Source organism: Microcaecilia unicolor, chromosome 1 (genome assembly GCF_901765095.1).
Source record: "Microcaecilia unicolor chromosome 1, aMicUni1.1, whole genome shotgun sequence".
Classification (NCBI taxonomy): domain Eukaryota; kingdom Metazoa; phylum Chordata; class Amphibia; order Gymnophiona; family Siphonopidae; genus Microcaecilia; species Microcaecilia unicolor.
The window spans coordinates 158,737,922-158,757,967 of NC_044031.1; the positions used below are offsets into that span (position 1 = coordinate 158,737,922).

The window sequence follows — 20,046 nt, forward strand, 5'->3', positions numbered from 1 at the left end:
TTTCCTGTTTCAGTTTAATGCTGCTAATATTACACATGAAAAGGGTCATTCACTTGACTTAGTTGCATTTTTTAAATATATCTAATGTATTATTTTCTATGTCTTGTGTTGAATGGTCCGAGGTTCTATGGTCTGATCATTATTTGGCAAATTGTATGCTTTATGATCTATATGATTGCAGACAGATTCCTTGTTATTTTACAAATTAAAAAAAAATTGCAACCCTAGAAGGAAGATTGAGGCAGGCAGGGTTTGGTCATTTATGGTAAGACAATTGGATGATAATTTGGGAACAACTGATTATATGTTGAGGGAATGGGATCATCAAGTTGACAGAGCCTTAGATCAGTTTCCTGAAGAGGAGGTTAGGAAAAAAACCCGAGTTAAAAAATCACGGTGTACAGATTCATTGAGAGAATTGAGGAGATCTTAAAGCACTTAGCCTTACAAAGTTCCATAGGTTACTATGGAACTTTGTAAGGCTAAGTGCTTTGAAAATGAGCCCCTCTTAGAAGACTGGAAAGAGCATGGAGGAAGACTCTGAACCCACAACTAAAGAAGGATTGGAAGGCTATGATAAATCTTACAAATTTGCTGTTTCTGAGGCTAAAAATAACATATAATCAAAAATTAATAGGGAAGGATCATTTGGATCAGAAGAGTCTGTTCAAGATTTTTAGGACTTTGACTAACCCTGCTTCCGTTACCCAACTATCTGAGGAATTACGGCCCTCAATGGAGGACCAGGCTAACTGTTTATAAGGTCAGCTTTATTGTCACATGGCTTTGAATTTTTTAAGGGGATGCAAGATGTGGATGAGATAATGATATTATTGAAGATCGTATGTGGTCTGCTTTTGGTAAAGTTCAAGTAAGAGAAGTATATTTTATGTTGAAGAAGATGGTTGGCAAATATCTGTTAGATCACTATCCCTCTCATTCACTAAGCAGTATTCCAATGGAGTTGGTTCAATGTTTTACTCTATTGCTGAATAACATGCTTGACGAGGGCCACTTCCCTTCAGAAATAGGGAAAATTATACTGACATCAATCCCGAAATCATCAGGTGTGGACCTGACTGAGGTAACTAATTTCTACCCTGTGGCTAGCCAGCTATATCAAGACAGTGCCCAGGTGGAGGATGGGTGGAGCATGAGTGTTGTTCTTTAACCTCTATAAATAGTCGGCAATATCAAGATAATGGTGGATAATGCTGTTGAAAATTCACAGGGCACTTATTCAAATAGCAGCTGCCACTATACCAATACATGGTTTTAAATATCAGGCTGGTTATGCACGGATTTGAAATAAATAGCTTTCTGATCATGTTTCTAGTGTTAAAAAAGTGATAGAGTTACACTCTGGGAACATGAGAAGCCTAAGAATGCAGTAGATGATAAAATATGAGCAAGGGAGACAGAAATACACCCTGTGTGACAAGATCCCTAGCACTCACTGTGCTGTGGCCAAGCAGGGGAAGCAATGTATCGTGCACAGTTTTGGTGCCTCCACTGTCCTTGTGCCCTGCACCCTGCCTGAACATCGCTCATTATGGCCCTGAATATGAGAACAGATGTTACAATTTTCAGGAATAGGTTAATAAAATAGTTGGTTCATTTACCCAATTAATGGAGCAGAGCTCTGAAAGGTTGCTGGAAAAGATGTTCCACCAGCTACTACTTGTTAGCCTTTAGTTTGTATGTATTTAGTGGACCAACATGACAAACACACTATATACCTATAAAATAGTTTAATCATGAACTTTATCTACTAAAGTGTGTTACTGAATATCCCCCCTGTTTACTAAGCAATAGTTTGAATGGGCTATGTCGGTAGTGCTGTGCAGCAGCCACTAGCATGGCTTAGTAAACAGGGGGGGGGGGGGGGGATGGGGTATGTATGTTAAAATGTGTATAATATATGTATTTTGTAACACACATCTATTGATACCACTAACACAAAGCTAGAGTCATTAACACAGCTACATTCAAATTATGTGATATTGTTAACTTGTAATGCAACCTCAGTTTAAACATGTAAATGCCATGATAATACGTTTATTAGTTATTACAGTGGAATTTGCTAAAATGCATTAACTTTTTTGGGCTGTGTTACCTTTGGAAGTAAAGTGGCAGGACTTCGGTAGGGCACTCTCCTACTCCTAGAAATGGGGTTGTGGGAATGAGGGAATTAAGGTATGCGGTGTTGGAGGGTTTTCATACTTCATAGAGTGGGTTGGGGATCTGTTTTCACTGGAGGGGCAGACAGGGGTCTATTATGTTTGTAACCCCTTTTCTGGTTTCGCCTGATCTCAGCAGTCTATACAAATCAAGCCTATATCTCCGGGTCAGTTAATACAGGTTCTAGGAAGCTACACAGACAGCAATTGTGTTAAAGTGATTGAGTTCAAGTTAATATAGTCATTTTTATGCCATCACACTTTGCATCTCATTCGCTTTCTGGATTAAAATGCTTTTTAATGCTGGTGCTAAAATTACACATTACCTGCCTATTTTAACATGGATTAGTTGATAAGGCTTCTGTTATAGGAACAGAGAACTATCTGGAAGCATTCTCTGTAATGGATTTGTACTAATGTTGCAGAAATTATATTTGACTTGACCTGGAAGCCGTATGGGTTGGCTCCATGGAAAGTTATTCATCAACAATCTGGGCATATGTCTGAATTTTATAAAATGGCAGCACAAGTGAGATTTACGGCTCTCTGTGCATTTGAGCCATGAACTCTATCTACAAACACAATATTGCGGCATATGGAATGTAGAAAGTAACTCATTATTTTTGTACATATTCGTGATTCATAACTATATATATTGAATTTCTGATAAAGATCAGATTATATTTTGTAATTAGTTTTCTTTCTTTCTGTAGGTTTTTTTCTGTGTGATATTCAGTAGTTATTGTATTGGACAGGCATCCCCTCACTTTGAAGCCTTCTCCATTGCCAGAGGTGCAGCTTTTAACATTTTTAAAATAATCGACCAGGTAGTACATTTTCTTCGTCTTGTATCCCATTTGTCAGTTCTGACTAAATAGTTGTCTGAACATGTTTGCAGATGTCTGCCCTGGGTCAAGGTTTTCTTTGCTTTTGTTTCCCATACTGAAATCATACAATACTAAATCCTTTTGAAAAAGATACACTATTTCACCTCCATGCAAAGAAGGTCACTTGAAGACTTTTTGCCTGATTTACAATATTAACCAAATCAGTCAGGCACTGTTTCGTTTAAATGCTGCATATGTATAACAACAACACCTCAGGAAATCTAAGATATTTTATTGAGATCCACAAACTCCAGAGAATCAACATGGGTAAAGGGTCGGTCAATGAACCTCAGCAGTAACACACTGAGGGGCATAATCGAACGAAAATGTCTATCTCCATGGGCGTTTATCTCCGAGAACGGGTCCATGAAGGGGAGGACCGAACCGTATTTTCGAAAAAAATAGACGTCCATGTTTTATTCGACAATTTGTGAGCTGGGTGTTTTTGTTTTTCAGCAATAATGGGAAATGAAAGCGCCCAGCTCAAAAACGAATAAATCCAAGGCATTTGTTCGTGGGAGGGGCCGGGATTCATAGTGCACTGGTCCCCCTCACATGCCAGGACACCAACTGGGCACCCTAGGGGGCACTTTTACAAAAACAAAAAAAAGGTAAAAGAGCTCCCAGGTGCATAGCACCCTTCCTTTGTGTGTTGAGCCCCCCAAATCCCCCTCAAAACCCACTGCCCACAAGTCTACACCATTACTATAGCCCTAAGGGGTGAAGGGGGGCACCTACATGTGGGTACAGTGGGTTTGGGAGGGTTGGACGACTAAGCATTAAGCAGCACAATTGTAACAGATAGGGGGGGATGGGCCTGGGTCCACCTGCCTGAAGTCCACTGCACCCCCTAACAACTGCTCCAGGGACCTGCATACTGCTGCCAGGGAGGTGGATATGACATTTGAGGGTGAAAATAAAAAGTTGTGAAACATCATTTTTTGTGGTGGGAGGGGGTTAGTGATCACTGGGGGAGTCAGGGGAGGTCATCCCCGATTCCCTCGGGTGGTAATCTGGTCATTTAGGGCACTTTTTGGGGCCTTATTCGTGAAAAAACAGGGTCCAGGAAAAGTGCCCTAAATTCTAGCTACAAACGCATACTTTTTTTCCATTATCGGCGAAAGGCGCCCATCTCTCCTCAGCCGATATCCAAGCCCCAGTTCCACCTTCGCCACTCCTCCGACATGCCCCCGTCAACTTTGTACGCTTCCGCGATGGAGTGCAGTTGAAAACGTCCAAAATCGCCTTTCCATTATACCGCGTTATTCGTTTTTGTGAGATAAACATCTATCTCCCGATTTAGGTCGTAATATAGGCGTTTTTGTCTTTCGATTATAAGCAGGATAGTGTCTTACATACTCAAGTCTTCACTAGTTCCATGACCGCCTTCTTCCTATGCTGTTGATATTTTAAACACTTTTTTTGCATAAACTTATCTAATATTTATCTTATATCTTATATCCACTCCTACCCTAGCTGATATAAAATTTAACCATCTCTCTGACCTCATGTGCAACTTTCTGTAAATTAGTTGTCGTACTTTCTAACTCTTCTTATTCTCTTATCTATCTATATGTTCCAACTTTGCTTATACCCTTCACTGTCAATTAAAATGTTCTATTACGTACTGTGTTGACATTGTAAGTAGTATACTATGCCATACTTTGTATTGTTATTTGAATATTTTACTGCTGTAATTGCCTATTGCTCATGTTTGATTTATTCTTACTGTACACTGCCTTGAGTGAATTCCTTCAAAAAGGCGGTAAATAAATCCTAATAATTAAATAAATAAATACATTAAAAATATCATTAAAATTATGTTATCAATAAATTGTACTCATCTTTAGATTACAAACTCTGATCTAGTCGGCATGGGGCACTCTTCTCCCCCATGAAGAGTGCCCCTGTGCCGACTACATCAGAGTTTACAATCTAAAGATGAGTACAATTTATTGATAACATAATTTTAATGATATAAGATAAATATCAACAACATGGGAAGAAGGCAGTTATAGAACCAGTGAAGACTTGAGTATGTAAGACACTGTGTATGAGCAAATTGAACACAGTGCATTACTGCTGAGGTTCATTGATCAACCCTTTACCCGTGTTGATTCTCTGGAGTTGGTGGATGTCTATAAAACATATTAGATTTCCTGAGGTGTTGTTGACTTACAATATTGTGATTAAGCATTTTCTATTGAAATTGATCATAATTTTGTCTGAATAGGTTGAATATTCACCACACAGATCTTTGATGAATCATGTTACTTTGACAGAGAGCTAACATCAAATTTCATGTCTGTTGTGTAACACAGAGGGATCTGTACTCAACAGAAACGTACTTGAATCTCTAGAGATCATATATTACAATCTACAGGTCCCTTAGGATTTTGCTTGACTAGACATTTTTACCTTGAGAAACGTCCAACTCAAAAACTTGTTATAACTCTAAGTTTTGAAGAAATATTGTGGGTTTAAGTGGAGAGATGTCATAGGCCCTGTAAAGTGTGAAAGACTGAAACTTTGCTACAGTTTAGTACTGATATCACAACAAATGAAAGACCAATACTGAATTGACCACACTTGGATGATATTGAACTGGCCACTTTGATTATAGTTACCAGTTCAAAGATCATCACTGAAGACAGAGAGAAAACTGAGCTATGGCATAAAATAAAATTCAGATCCGCAGGGCCAGTCCAAGGGTATCAGATACCCTAGGTGAACCATCAAGCATGTGCCTCCCCCCCCACACACACCTAGCCCGTAGTTCAACATCTCCCCTTTTCTACCCTCCTCTCTAGCTGTCCAGCGTCTCTCTCCTTGCCTGCACTCCAAGATGTCTTGCATCACTCCCCTCTTCCTTTCTCTCCCAAGGTGTCCATCTTTCCCCTTCCCTCCTCCCTCCCAGGTGTCCAGGATCTCTCCCTTTTCATACTCTCCTACCACCACTGTTACCACCCCCATACCTTACCACTCACTGCAGTAGATGAGGCATGCAGATACTGCAGCAGGCCCATACCCACTCACAAATACAAACCATCTACACAACATTGACTGCTAGGACAATTCTATCCTCCCATGCAGAAAAATATCTAATCTACTGCAATGAAAATGATGGACTAATGATTTATTGTTTGTGGCTCACAGCTATACTGCTACAGTACTGTTTACTACTATTCTTTCTGGTTTTCTTTCTAGAAACCTTATATAGACAGTTTTGCATTGGATGGACATAAACTTGATTTTGTGAAGGGAACTGTGGAATTTAAGAACGTGCACTTTAGTTATCCCTCAAGACCAGATGTTCAGGTACAGAAAGCAAACTGCTTCCTCCCTTGTTGGTTTTTGGATCATTAGCATAAAAATTTCAGATATTAAGTATAAAGATAAGATTTTAATATCATAGATCTGTCAGGAGGTGTTGATATGGATGCATGCTTTCTATTTCATCTTCAATATGAAAGCAACAGGATTGATGTCATTCTTGCCAGTTATAAAACATCAAATTACACATAAAAGAACACATTGCACTTGTATACATAAACTGCACGACTGATCCAAGTTTCCAAGTTTATTTACAATTTCCTACTCCACCCTCTGAGGACCTTCAGGGTGGCTTACAATCTACAAAAATAGGCAAAGGAAGAAGTATACGTAAGGAGGAAAGAGAAAAGACAGTCAATATTCAGCTGGCAGTGGTCAGCATTTTTGTAGGCATGAACCTTCACCAACTAAATTAGACACAGATATTCAATGTCAAGCCATGCCTGGGCACCAGCATTGAATATCCAGATATGGCTGGACATGTACTGGCACTGGCATATATGTGGGTACCAGCCAATGTTCAGATGGGAACACAAAAGATCTCGCCCTCCCCTTTCCAATCTCTTCTGATCCTTCCACTCTGTTCTGATCCCTGCCAGAAAATCTCACCCACTTTCCAATCCCCTCCTCCCAGCTTCCTGACCTGGCTCCTCTTTTCTGATTCTCCCTATCCTACACACACTCTGTTCCAATCCCTCTGGCTCCTTGATTTGACCTCCGCACTCTATTCCTAAACTCCACCAACCCAGTACCCCCTTCACCCCTGGGATTTATTTGGGGGAGATCTCTAGAGTCTAGTAGGATGGGGCTTGTCACAAAATGCCTAGCCACCTGCCTGGGGTTACCCCACAGCCATTTAGAGGGTCTATCCTCAGCACAGCTCAGGTCCACCTGCACCTGCCACTTGTGCTGTACACTAGTACCCTCCTCCCACGACTGGGTCCCAACCACCTCTGGGCAAGTCTCCCACTTTCAAATTATCCCCAGTGATTTCTAGGTTACTGGGGACCACACTCCCAGTGGTCCCACAGTTCCCAGAAAGCACTCACAGACCCAACACACAAACTACCAAGATTCTTAGTCAGTCCAGACAAGCAGGGGTAATAAACTCAAAACGATTTGCTTATATCTACTATATTACACTTGTTCTTTATGTAATACCAACTGTTTCTTTGCTCTTGTATTGTGATTGCCATGATTGAATATTGTAAGCCACATTGAGCCTGCAAATAGGTGGGAAAATGTGGAATACAAATGCAACAAATAAATAAATAAATTATGAAAAAGTATAACAGAAAAGGTGCAATCAGCAAAACAATAACAGGTAACTGAAATATGGATCAATTATAACACTATCTAAACATTTGTTTACTATCTAAATAGTACCTGGGGAGATCAGGACATATAGCTGCTCACAACCCAACACACAAACCACCACTATTCTTAGTCAGTCCAGACAAGCAGAGGGAATAAACTAAAAATGTTTATTGTCATGAAAAATTAGAACAATAAACAGAAAAGATGCAATCAGCAAAACAATAACAGGTAATTGAAATATGGATCAATTATAACACTATCTGAACATTTGTTTACTATCGAAATAGTACCTGGGGAGAACAAGATATTAAATGATGGCAGATAAAGACTTGAACAGTCCATCCAGTCTGCCCAACGGTCACATTCATTATCAATTCATGATTAAATGAAAAATGAATGTGATATTATATATTCTATCAGAAGTTTTTCTTTGGCATTTCTGGGACATAGACCGTAGAAGTCCGCCCAACTCTGTCCTTATGTTCCATCTACTGGAGTTGCCATCAAAGCCCACTCCAACCTATCCAAATCCATCTTGTCATTTGCGGGACCCAGACTGTAAAAAAGTCTGACCAGCACTGTCCTCGGTTCCAGCTACTGAAGATGTTATTGAAGCCTTTTCCAGCCTATTGTAAACTGGATTGCCATATCCAGACACAGACCTACAAAGTCTGCCTGGCACTGGCCTTAGTTCTTTACAGCCAGAGTAGCCATCCAAGCACCACCCACACATCCACCCCCTGCAGCCATTTTATTTTAATGTATTTTTGTTTTCTACCATCTATTTTTAAATACAGTTCCTCTGTGTTCATCCCACACCTTTTTGAATTCCATCACTGTTTTTGTCTTTACCACCTCCCTCAGGAGGGCACGCCAGGCATCGACCACCCTCTCCGTGAAAAAGAATTTCCTGACATTACACCTAATGTTTACCACCCTGTAACCTCAGTTCATGTCCTCTAGTTTTACCATTTCACCTTCTATGAAAGAGATCTGTTTCTATATTAATACCTTTCAAGTATTTAAACACCTGTATCACATTTCCCCTGTCCCTCCTCTCCTCTACAGTAGACATATTCAGGTTGTCAGTGGGGGGGGGGGGGGGGGGGGGGGTGCTTCAATGTTGTATTTTCAATCACTAGGGACAGGCAGGTTCCTTGGAATCCTGCAGACCTTGTCTGTCCCACACTATTGAAAATGAGATGCTGAAAGAGCACTCCCCACTGGCAGGACTGAAGGTGGAGGACTCCTGCACAGCTTAGAGGGAAGATTGGTGACTCCTATGATTGGATATTTTTTGTTATTTATTTATTTGTTTGTTGCATTTGTATCCCACATTTTCCCACACATTGGCAGGCTCAATGTGGCTTACATTTTGCCGCAATGGTGATGACCATTAACGGAATGATAACATAGAAAAGAATTACACTTAAGGTATAGAAGAATATCAAACAAATTAGATGTTGAAGATAAAATAGCAAGTTAATTAGAAGTAAATAAATAAACAATTTAAGATAAGGTAAGAAAAGTTAAAACTACAACTGCATTTTAATTTGCTGCACCAGTCACTAGAGCTAAGAATAAACATCTTATTTTGCACCCTTTTGAGAGTGTTACACTTCAGTCTGACATTTCTTTGGAGTCTTACTTACTCCATTTTGGGGACTTCTTTTAGCCCCATTTTGAGGAATCTTTCTCTTCCTCCTGAGAATGTCTGAAATTTGAATGTAATTGATGCTGGGACTCCAGTTTGTGAGGAAACCTGCAAAGTTCCCCCTCAGATTTCAGCAACAACTTCTAGCATTGTCTCTGAGCTTCCCATATAATGGGTTTTGGAAGATAATTTAAAGTAGGTATCATTGAAAGATATTTAACGGCAATTCTATAACTGAGCACAACAATTTAGGTGCTCAAATGCCATGTACTGAATACTAATTCTATAATGGAATTAGGGTGCTAAGATTCCAGACATTCAGAGGAGGCCGGTTCAAATCCCACTGCTGCTCCTTGTGATCTTGGGCAAGTCACTTAACCTTCCATTGCCTCAGGTCCAGTTCACTGCCGCTTCCTTCTCTTTCCCCTGCCGCCACTGCAGTGCTTGCAGCTTACATTTTCAGGTCATCTGTGATTCACACAGGAACTCCTGGGTCTTCCCAGTCTGCCACATCCAGCCCTCTCTGATGCAACTTCCTGTTATGAGGGCTGGACGCGGCAGAGGGAAGTCCCCGCAGTGCCTGTGTGAATCGCGGACGGCCCAAAACTGTAAGCTGCAAGCACTGCAGAGGCAGTGGGGGAAGAAGCAGGAAGCAGCAGATGCCGGACCTGTGGGAGGAGAAAGTATAGAGCGATGTATTGTGGCACCCCTGAGAGTTCGCTGCGGCACACCAGGGTGCCATGGTGCACAGTTTAGGAACCAGTGTCCTAGCGTATATTGACATTATGGCTCCTACAGTAATGTTTAGTAAACGGTATATGTAAATTTTCAGCAGTAACACTTACAGGTATACTACTGCTGAAAATACTCATAAGTTTAAGGGGTAGATAGTCAGCTGGCGGCGGTAAATGTTTATTCATTCGCCGTGACATTATTCTCTGATATTTAATGCCAGGCCATATCCGGGTACCAGCATTGAATATCCAGGTTTATGCGGCCAGCTATCTGTTATGTGGTTAAGTGCGATATTCAGCAGTTAACTGCCTAAGCATCACTGTACAAAGATAGCACTATGTTTCATGTGGTCCAATTTGGCTGCTTAACTTAGGCGGTGAAGTTTTGACTATGGGACCACTCACAAAATAGCTGGCATTCTCTTTAGAGGTCTGTGGTATATTCAGCGGCACGAACCCGTTTCGTGCAGCAGAATATCAGCAGATAGTCCTGCACAAGCCAAAAGCCTTTTCTAGCCAGTTAAATCACTTTGAATATTGCTTTGAATATCAACCCTTAAATGTATAACTGCTATCAAATATCACCCTCATAAAGCGTGAACACAAAAAAATAAGCAAAAGCCATGTTGAAAAGCAGTACTTGACATGGCTGTTTAACTGTACATAGATATAGCAACTGTGAGGGGAAAAGTGATTTGGAGAGTTGATGGTTCTTTGAGTTTGTGTGACAGGACTTTTTGTTTTGCTTTGACTGCTGTTACTGTTTTTTTGCTGGTTCTCCCCCCTTCCCCACAACTTAATCATTGACTAACCTGCCTAATGTTTGAACCAACCCCTGACTATCCCACAGAAAAGTAAAAATAGGCTTTTCCTACTTTTTCAAACACCCAAGCTCTATTTTGTAGTTTATAAATGCTTGATTGGTTATCAGCAGTGGCGTACCAAGGGGGGGCAGTGGGGGCGGTCCGCCCCGGATGCACGCTGCTAGGGGGGTGCCGCGCGTCTGTCGACTTCACTCGTTCCCTGCTCCCTCTGCCCCGGAACGGGTTACTTCCTGTTGCGGGGCAGAGGGAGCAGAGAACGAGTGAAGTCGACAGGCGCGCAGCACCCCCCAGCAGGTAAAGATGCACCCGGGGGGGATGTCGTTTCACCAGGAAAAGGTTCCATTGTTTCGCCGCTGGGGGGGGGTGCCGCGCATCTCTCAGCAACGCTCGTTCCCTGCTCCCTCTGCCCCGGAACAGGAAGTAACCCGTTCCGGGGCAGAGGGAGCAGGGAAGGAGTGTTGCTGACAGACGCGCGGGCACGGCACCCCTCCAGCTGGTAAAGATGCACCCGGGGGGGGGTGTCCGTCGTTTCTCCGGGGGGGGGGGGGGGCGCATCGGCGATCCGCCCCAGGTGTCAGCGACCCTAGGAACGCCACTGGTTATCAGTACTCCTGTAGTTTATGAATGAAATTATATTCAGTGTTTCCTGTTTTCTGCTTCCAGGTCTTAAATGATCTTAGTCTGAAGGTTAGATGTGGACAAACAGTAGCACTGGTTGGAAGCAGTGGATGTGGAAAAAGTACAACAGTTCAGCTATTACAAAGATTATATGATCCACAACAGGGCATGGTGAGAATAAATTCATATAAAGTTATGAAAATTACTGAGTAACTACATATGAAGGAGTAGCTTAATGGTTAAAGCAGTGGGACATGAACCAGGGAAGGTCATTTCAAATTGCGCTGCTGCTCAGTGTCATCATGGGGAAGTTACTTAATTACTACTACTACTACTACTTAGCATTTCTATAGTGCTGCCAGGGTTATGCAGCGCTGTACAAGTTTAAACATGGGGAAGGACGGTCCCTGCTCTAGAGAGCTTACAATCTAATCCTCCATTGCCTTAGGTACAAACTGAAGGACTGATATTCAGCTGGTGATAGCCAGTGTTTCTTTAAATGCTGGCAGCAGCCACCTGAATTAGACTTGGATATTCAGCATATCACTGACATTCAGAGGCTGTATCTGAAGTCTTTTTCCTGTAATAAGTTAGCAGGATAGTTATCCTGCTACTGCAGCTGAATGCCAGGTTACTGCCAGTACCACCCCAACTCTACTCTAGACAATAATTTGTTGCCAAGAAGCATCCATATAATGTCTGTTCTATAAAGTAAGTGCCTACTTTCCTTTATAGAATGATAATATAATGGGTTAGATATGTATGTATAATTAAATTACAAGCCTTTATGCTAGCCATAGAACTTGTATAAGTGCTCACCAGGGGCGTAGCCAGACTTCAAAGGGAGGGGGGTCCAGAGCTCGAGGGGAGGGGGCACATTTTAGCCCCCCCCCCCCGGCGCCACCACCGCAACCCTCTTGACCCCCCCTTCCCTCCGCCAACCCTCTCCCGCCACATACCTTTGCTGGTGAGGGACCCCAACCCCCACCAGCCAAAGTTCTCTTCTCGGCCGCGCGGCGTTGCCGAATGATCTGATCAAGTTTGAATCTGTTTCTGTGCGTGCGTCTGACGTCCTGTACGTTGTACATGGAGGACGTCAGACACATGCACAGAAACTTGATCAGATCATTCAGCAAGCAACGCCACGTGGCCAAGAAGAGGACTTGGCTGGCGGGGGTTGGGGTCCCCCGCCAGCAAAGGTACGCGGCGGGGGAGGGTTGGCGGCAGGAAGGGGGGTCGAGAGGGTCGCGGCAACGGGGGTCCAGGGCCAAATCTACGGGGGCCCATGCCCCCGTGGCCCCATGATAGCTACGCCCCTGGTGCTCATGCCTAAATTGTTAAAACATGCACATAACTAAACTATTCTATCATTTACATGCGCTATTCTGTTCCCATTTGCATAGGAACAGACCTTGCTGTCTATATGTAGCAGATTACATTGTTTGTATAAGTTAAGGAGGTTTTATGATAGGAGATGGCATGAGCCTGTCTGGTTCATTATCTGGGCTGAAGGTAGTGGGCGGAGCTTGCCGCCATATTGGTTTGTCCAAAACAATACCAAAGTTGTTAAGTTTCTTTTGTTTTAGTAAACCTCCTTCGTTTTATATTCTTTCTGCTACTTCTCCTCTGAGACCTTCAGTAATTCTTGGTGTTTTTCACCATCAGTATTTGTACATTACCAGCCAGTGCCAGTCAATCCTCCCTATGAGAGGGGCTAAACTCCGAACGGACTCAATTCCTAACCCAGCACATTTCATTGTAAGCGTATGGTTCATTATTTGTGAGCAATTGCATCAAAAGAGTAATTTTGATTAAGAATTAGAGTCTTCTCTCTGGTAATAAAAATACTGGGTTTGACTACCTGAATATATATCACAAGAATGCATTGTAGAGGTCAGGATATGTATAGCAATGCACCTTACCCACCTTGCACTCCGTCTCTGCCCGTGTGTATGCCCACCGTCAAATTACTTGCCATCATATTTAGGCAACTTTTTACAGAATACCCCATGTCTTAGTTTAGTTTAATAAAAAAATTGATATACTACCCTTCAACAAAAAAAAATCAGTGGTGTACAATAAATCAAATTAAAACAGAAGGAAAGGAACGACAAAATGATCATAAAAGAAGAGCACAGTTTAACAGAGAGAGAGAGAGAGAGAGAGAGACAAGCAAGTGGACAGTAAGGTGCACATTTTCAAAGCAGATGGACATCTTAAAATGCTTTAAAAAAATCCAACTGCTAAAAACATCCAAATCCTGATTTTGGAAAGTCAGAATTTGGATGTTTCACAGTGCAGTTCATCCAAATAGCAAGGGGATGTGTTTTGGGTGGGATTAGAGAAGGCGTTTCTTCCCATTTGAAAATCCCTATTGGATGTAAACGCCCAAGTCCACCAAGAACATTTTTATCTAGACCTGTTTCAGTCACGTCCAAGTTAAAAAAAAAAGGTGCTCTGATTGAGCAGCTGACCACTGGAGGGATTAAGTCATGACCTCTCCTTAATTCTCCAGTGGTTACTGTCCCCCTCACTCTTCCCTGAAAGTGAAATTAGGAAGGAAAACCAGACTCTATGACAGCTGCAGGTATTATAGTCATTCTGAATAAAGCAGTAAGCAGAGGAGTAGCCTCTGTGAACCAACCTGCTTATAATCGAACGAGAAAAACGCCCAAGTTCCGACCTAAATTGGGAGATGGACGTTTATCTCACAAAAACGAATAACGCGGTATAATCGAAAGCCGAACTTGGATGTTTTCAACTGTACTCCATCGCGGAAGTGTACAAAGTTGACTGGGGCGTGTCGGAGGCGTGGTGAAGGCGGGACTGGGGCATGGTTATCACCCGAACAGAGATGGGCGCCTTTCGCCGATAATGGAAAAAAAGTATGCGTTTGTAGCTAGAATTTAGGGCACTTTTCCTGGATCCGGTTTTTTCACGAATAAGGCCCCAAAAAGTGCCCTAAATGACCAGATTACCACCCGAGGGAATCGGAGATGACCTCCCCTGACTCCCCCAGCCACCACAAAAAAAATGATGTTTCACAACTTTTTATTTTTACCCTCAAATGTCATACCCACCTCCCTGGCAGCAGTATGCAGGTCCCTGGAGCAGTTGTTAGGGGGTGCAGTGGACTTCAGGCAGGTGGACCCAGGCCCATCCCCCCCCTACCTGTTACAATTGTGCTGCTTAATGCTTTAGTCGTCCAACCCCCCCCAAACCCACTGTACCCACATGTAGGAGCCCCCCTTCACACCTTAGGGCTATATTAATGGTGTAGACTTGTGGGCAGTGGGTTTTGAGGGGGATTTGGGGGGCTCAACACACAAGGGAAGGGTGCTGTGCACCTGGGAGCTCTTTTACCTTTTTTTTTTGTTTTTGTAAAATTGCCCCCTAGGGTGCCCGGTTGGTTGTCCTGGCATGTGAGGGAGACCAGTGCACTACGAATCCTGGCCCCTCCCACGAACAAATTCCTTGGATTTATTCGTTTTTGAGCTGGGCGCTTTCATTTTCCATTATCGCTGAAAAACAAAAACGCCCAGCTCACAAATTGTCGAATAAAACATGGACGTCTATTTTTTTCAAAAATACGGTTCGGTCCGCCCCTTCACGGACCCGTTCTCGGAGATAAACGCCCATGGAGATAGACGTTTTCGTTCGATTATGCCACGCTAAGTGAATTATTTGCATATGTTTGGATCTCAAAGTTCCTTGCTATGGGGAATCTAACTCTATTTACAGGTGAGCTCTGCATATAACTCTCATAATAAGTTACAAAATGGTTTGCTGGTAAACTGGTTGGTGAACTTGGCTAAGTCCCAAAAAACCATCCATCTCACAGCCATAACAGAAGAGGAAATCTAGACGTGTTTCCTGTTTATGGCTGTGAGATGGACGTTTTTTTGGGACTTAGCCATTTTTTGGAAAATGCCCCCTAAATGTTAAACAGATCGCAGCTCTGCACCAAGGCTCCCCTATCGAGAGAGGGAGGGGAACATTAATCTAAATAAATGGGCCTTAAGCAAAGATTTAAAATGAGAATAAGACTGTTCCGAGTGTAGAAGGAAGAGCATTCCAAAGGGAGGTGACAATATAGAAAAAATCAGAGTGATGCGTAGATTTCAAGCAGGAAAGGTGAATCGAGGGAATAGAAAGATGAAAAGCAAGGGTAGAATGAAGAGCTCTGGAAAGGGTATGGAGACATAAGGGCTGAGAGATGAGAAGGGATGACAGAATAAAGAGCTTTAAGAGCTAAGGTGAGAATTTTAAATTGTGTATGGAAGGGAATTGGGAGCCAGTTTGTAGGGCAAATAAAGAACAAACATGGTCAGATCTATGAGCATGTGTAAGAAGGCGAATGGAGGAATTTTGAACATTCTGGAGATGAGAAAGAGAGGTTTTAGTCTAAGCGTGAAGAAACAAAACATAGCCAGAATTTTGGCATCTAAGCACATATGTACACACATATGCACATATATGTCAGTATTCTGTTCATTTGCATGTGTACTTGGTGCCTAAATGTTGATGCCTATTTTATAGAACTGGCCCCTAACTGGAGAGTGTTGTGGTGGTAAGAAAGGATATTTAGCAGCCCTATCCAGTTATGTACATAAGAACATGAATAGCCATACTGGGTCAGACCAGTGGTCTATCCAGCCCAGTATCCTGTTTCCAACAATGGCCAATCCAATTCACAAGTACCTGACAGAAACTGAAATAGTAGCAACATTCCATGCTACCAATCCAGGGGCAAGCAGAAGCTTCCCCATGTCTGTCTCAATAGCAAACTATGGACATTTCCTCCAGAATCTTGTCCAAACCTTTTTTTTAAATCCAGATACACTAACCACTGTTACTACATCCTCCGACAAAGAGTTCCAGAGCTTAACTATTCATTGAATAAAAGTATTCCCATGTAACTTCATTGAGTGTCCCCTGTCTTTGTATTTTTTGAAAGAATAAAATGGGAAAATGTGGGATACAAATGCAATAAATACATAAATAAATAAATTCACTTTTACCCGTTCTTCACCACTCAGGATTTTTTCTTACTCTGTTTACTAGTGCTGAATATCAAGCTTTTAGATTATAAACCCCCCAGAAACATGAAAATATCAACTATACCTGAATATAAATTGCCTTGAATTGCCACTGAAAGAGGCAGGAGCTAAATCCACAATCTCAACCCTTCCGTAACTACTGTATCTTCATGATGAAATAATTGGTGTTGTTTCTATCAATAGATAACATTGGATGAGCATGATATAAGGACCCTCAATGTAAAGCATCTCAGAGAAATTATTGGTGTGGTCAGCCAAGAGCCTGTTTTGTTTGGGACAACAATTAAAAACAATATAAGATACGGGCGAGAAGATGCAAGTGATGAAGAAATCGAGAAAGCTGCAAAAGAAGCAAACGCTTATGATTTTATCATGGAGCTGCCTGAAGTAAGTTTTCAACTCAAGGTAGAGAATGTCAAGGTAGATGAAATAAGGCTATCAGTTACCCCATGACTTCAGGACTGTTTCCCAATAGGTTTCTCTGAAGCTTAGACATTACCTTTCTTTGCTGCTTTTATTGAAGATTACCATGCCAAAGGGCCTCGGTGCTTCATGGCAATGATATTATATGGAATGGTGATTTAGCATATTGTGGTGCAGGCACTTATATATTATGGCATCACTGAGTTTGGCTGGATAGGCTACTGGCGTAAGGTTTTATAGTTACCATGTGGTAACTGTTGTGGTATTTCTTAGGGATGTACAGTCATTTGAAGCCACATAACTATTAATCTGTAATTACATGTGCAACTCAAAACCACACCGAAATCCACTCTGAAATGTTCATGACCCTTGCATTTCCATCAGATCCTGCGCCTAAGTTTACGTGCATTGATCCCAATTAAATCTAACAAGTGCCAATGACTGCTTGTTAAAAAGCCACCGATTAGCACTAATTGGCTTCTTATTCAATTAAATTACGTTGGGAGCATGCCTACATTTGTGTGTGAAAATTTTGATGACCTTTACAAAATAAGGGGGATAGTGTGTCTTTGTTAAATTCAACTTTAATTTAGACTTTTTTAAAATCAAGAAGAGAGATCACTTAAATAACCATCTAACCCCTGGAAGCTCTGGTCTGATCCTGATCAAAATCACCTCATCCATCTCTCCCTGTCTCTTACCCACCCAGGTCTCCCTGTTTCTCACCTAACCCACCCCATCCTCTTCGTGTGAGAATGTCGTTGTAATGCTTTTATGTGTCACTTATATATTCTGATCTGTCAACATTTGCTCATTTCTGATCTGAAGAAGAAGGTGTTACCTTTGAAAGCTAATCAAAAATGGAATAAATTAGTCCAATAAAAAAGATATCACCTTATTTTCTTTTCTATATTTTGTTTTATTTCTATTTATTACACTTTAGGCATTAAACATGAAAATTAGTGAGGCACAGAGAGCTGCATGGGAACAGGGTTAGCGGGAATCCCAAGGGGATCCCTTCCAGGTCCATGGGACTCCCGCAGGGGTCCCTTCCAGCTCTGCGGGGATGGACGCAGGGCCTGCAGAGTTTCTGCAGAAGTGTAGCGCCAGGCCAGCCTACCTATCCTTTCCTTGTGTTTCTATGCTATCTCAACAATTATAATACCACTAAAAAAATTAATGGACATGGTTGATAGCATTGAAATCCCCATAAGCACTAAGAGGAGAAGCTATCAACATGGGCTGTTGTTAAGTTGGATTATTTTACTACAAGTCAAGTTATTTTAGTAGAGGGGATGAGTGGGGATGAAATAGATTTCTTGCGGGGATGGATGAGATTCCAGTGGGGATGGGCAGGGATTGATTAAATTTCTGTTCCCGTGCAACTGTCTAGTGAGGCACTGCATTGTTATGCACTAAAAGCCATGTTAAACACCAAACACAGCTTAGCAAATAGCTATATATATTAATTGTGGAGGCTCAACCAGTTCCTTCTCTCCATTACCTATATGAATCTTTAATTCCAATTAATATTTACTAAGGGGGACTACTAGTTCATAGATGCAACTGAGCAAAACGGATTGAACATGCATCAAGACTGATTTGATAAGGTGTCATGTCTGTTTGTGTGATGCAGGCACAGCTGATACGCAGTAAACAAACACAGACTTTGACAGCCATGAGTCTGAAGCTGTGTTTGTCAAACTAAGGATCAGAGCCCAGTATTAGGTTATGGCACATCGGTAGCTAGATCATGACTCTGGCACTGTTTCAATTCTCTTTCTCACCCTCATTTTTATTTCTATTTTCTTTAGGCATTAAACATGATAGCTAATGAGGCACAGAGAGCTGCACAGGAATAGGGCTAGTGAGAATCCTGCTGTTTTGGTGGAGAGAGACAAAGTGCATTTTCAACATTCCTCAGCCAGTTCAAGTTTCTACATGACCCTTAGAAAGCTTGAGACTTGCAGTGTCCATTATTTTTCATATGATGATCACTGAAAATTGCAGGAAACCAGGCACCACGTGACTCAAAGTGACAGAGCCATGTGGATCTAGGCAGGAACTGCAGCAGTGTAGGGAATGATGAGTGACTGAGTAATTGGAAGGAGAGAATATGACCAATGACAGCAAGGGAAGGGTGAAGAATATTTTAAATGGGGCAAGGAGAGGGGTGGGAGTGGACAATGGAAACTTGGAAAAAGATTTAAAGTTCCACTGGGCTCCAAAAAATGTGTTTTTCTTCCACTGAATCCACTGAGTGATATTATGAAGCAGGCTTAGTAGTTTATCTGAGCTGTCATTGTCAAACTTTTAGTAAATATAAATCTATTTTTAATTCTAGATTTCTCTTAATTTTCTTTAGAAATTCAATACACTTGTAGGAGAAAGAGGTGCACAGCTGAGTGGTGGCCAGAAACAGAGAATAGCCATAGCTAGAGTATTGGTCCGAAACCCCAAAATTCTCCTGCTAGATGAAGCCACATCTGCTCTGGATACAGAAAGTGAATCAATAGTTCAGGCTGCCTTGGAAAAGGTAAGAAATATGATAATATATTGAATGAATGACTATATTTGTCATGCTAAATCATAGACGTTGCATAAAAGCAACCTAGGACCCAGGGGCGTAGCTGGACCTCGCGGTGGGAGGGGACCAGAGCCCGAGGTGTGGGGGTACATTTTGGTCTGCCACCACCCCCCCACCCACTGCCGAGCCAAATACCTTGGCTGGTGGGGGGGCACTGTGTGCAATCCCTGAGGTAATTTTATGAAAGCCCTTTTTCACAGGTAAGAAAGCATTTATGTGTGAAAAATCCTTATCAAATTACCCCCTAAAGTATAATTCATTCACATGGGACCTCCCATGACTAGTAGATGAAAAGCTTGATGCTAGAGAACCAGACACAAAGAAGAAAAACACAAGAACAGTATTCTTCATAGAAGTGTGACTACAAAGCATATGGAGAGAGCGAGAGAATATCATTTATCTCCCTCCCACTGATATTGAAACTCTGTG

The 20,046-nt window shown here is 41.9% G+C and overlaps 1 protein-coding gene across 2 annotated transcripts in view; it reads left to right on the forward strand.

Annotated features, from left to right (window-relative positions):
• Nucleotides 1–20,046, forward strand: part of LOC115469219 (ATP-binding cassette sub-family B member 5-like) — a 133,791-nt gene that overhangs the window by 41,278 nt on the left and 72,467 nt on the right. For both annotated transcript variants that reach the window (XM_030201661.1, XM_030201651.1), the window contains exons 10-14: nucleotides 2,894–3,007; nucleotides 6,275–6,385; nucleotides 11,593–11,718; nucleotides 16,791–16,994; nucleotides 19,396–19,566. In XM_030201661.1, coding sequence (XP_030057521.1) covers nucleotides 2,894–3,007; nucleotides 6,275–6,385; nucleotides 11,593–11,718; nucleotides 16,791–16,994; nucleotides 19,396–19,566 — 726 coding nt within the window. The remainder of the gene's footprint in view (nucleotides 1–2,893; nucleotides 3,008–6,274; nucleotides 6,386–11,592; nucleotides 11,719–16,790; nucleotides 16,995–19,395; nucleotides 19,567–20,046) is intronic.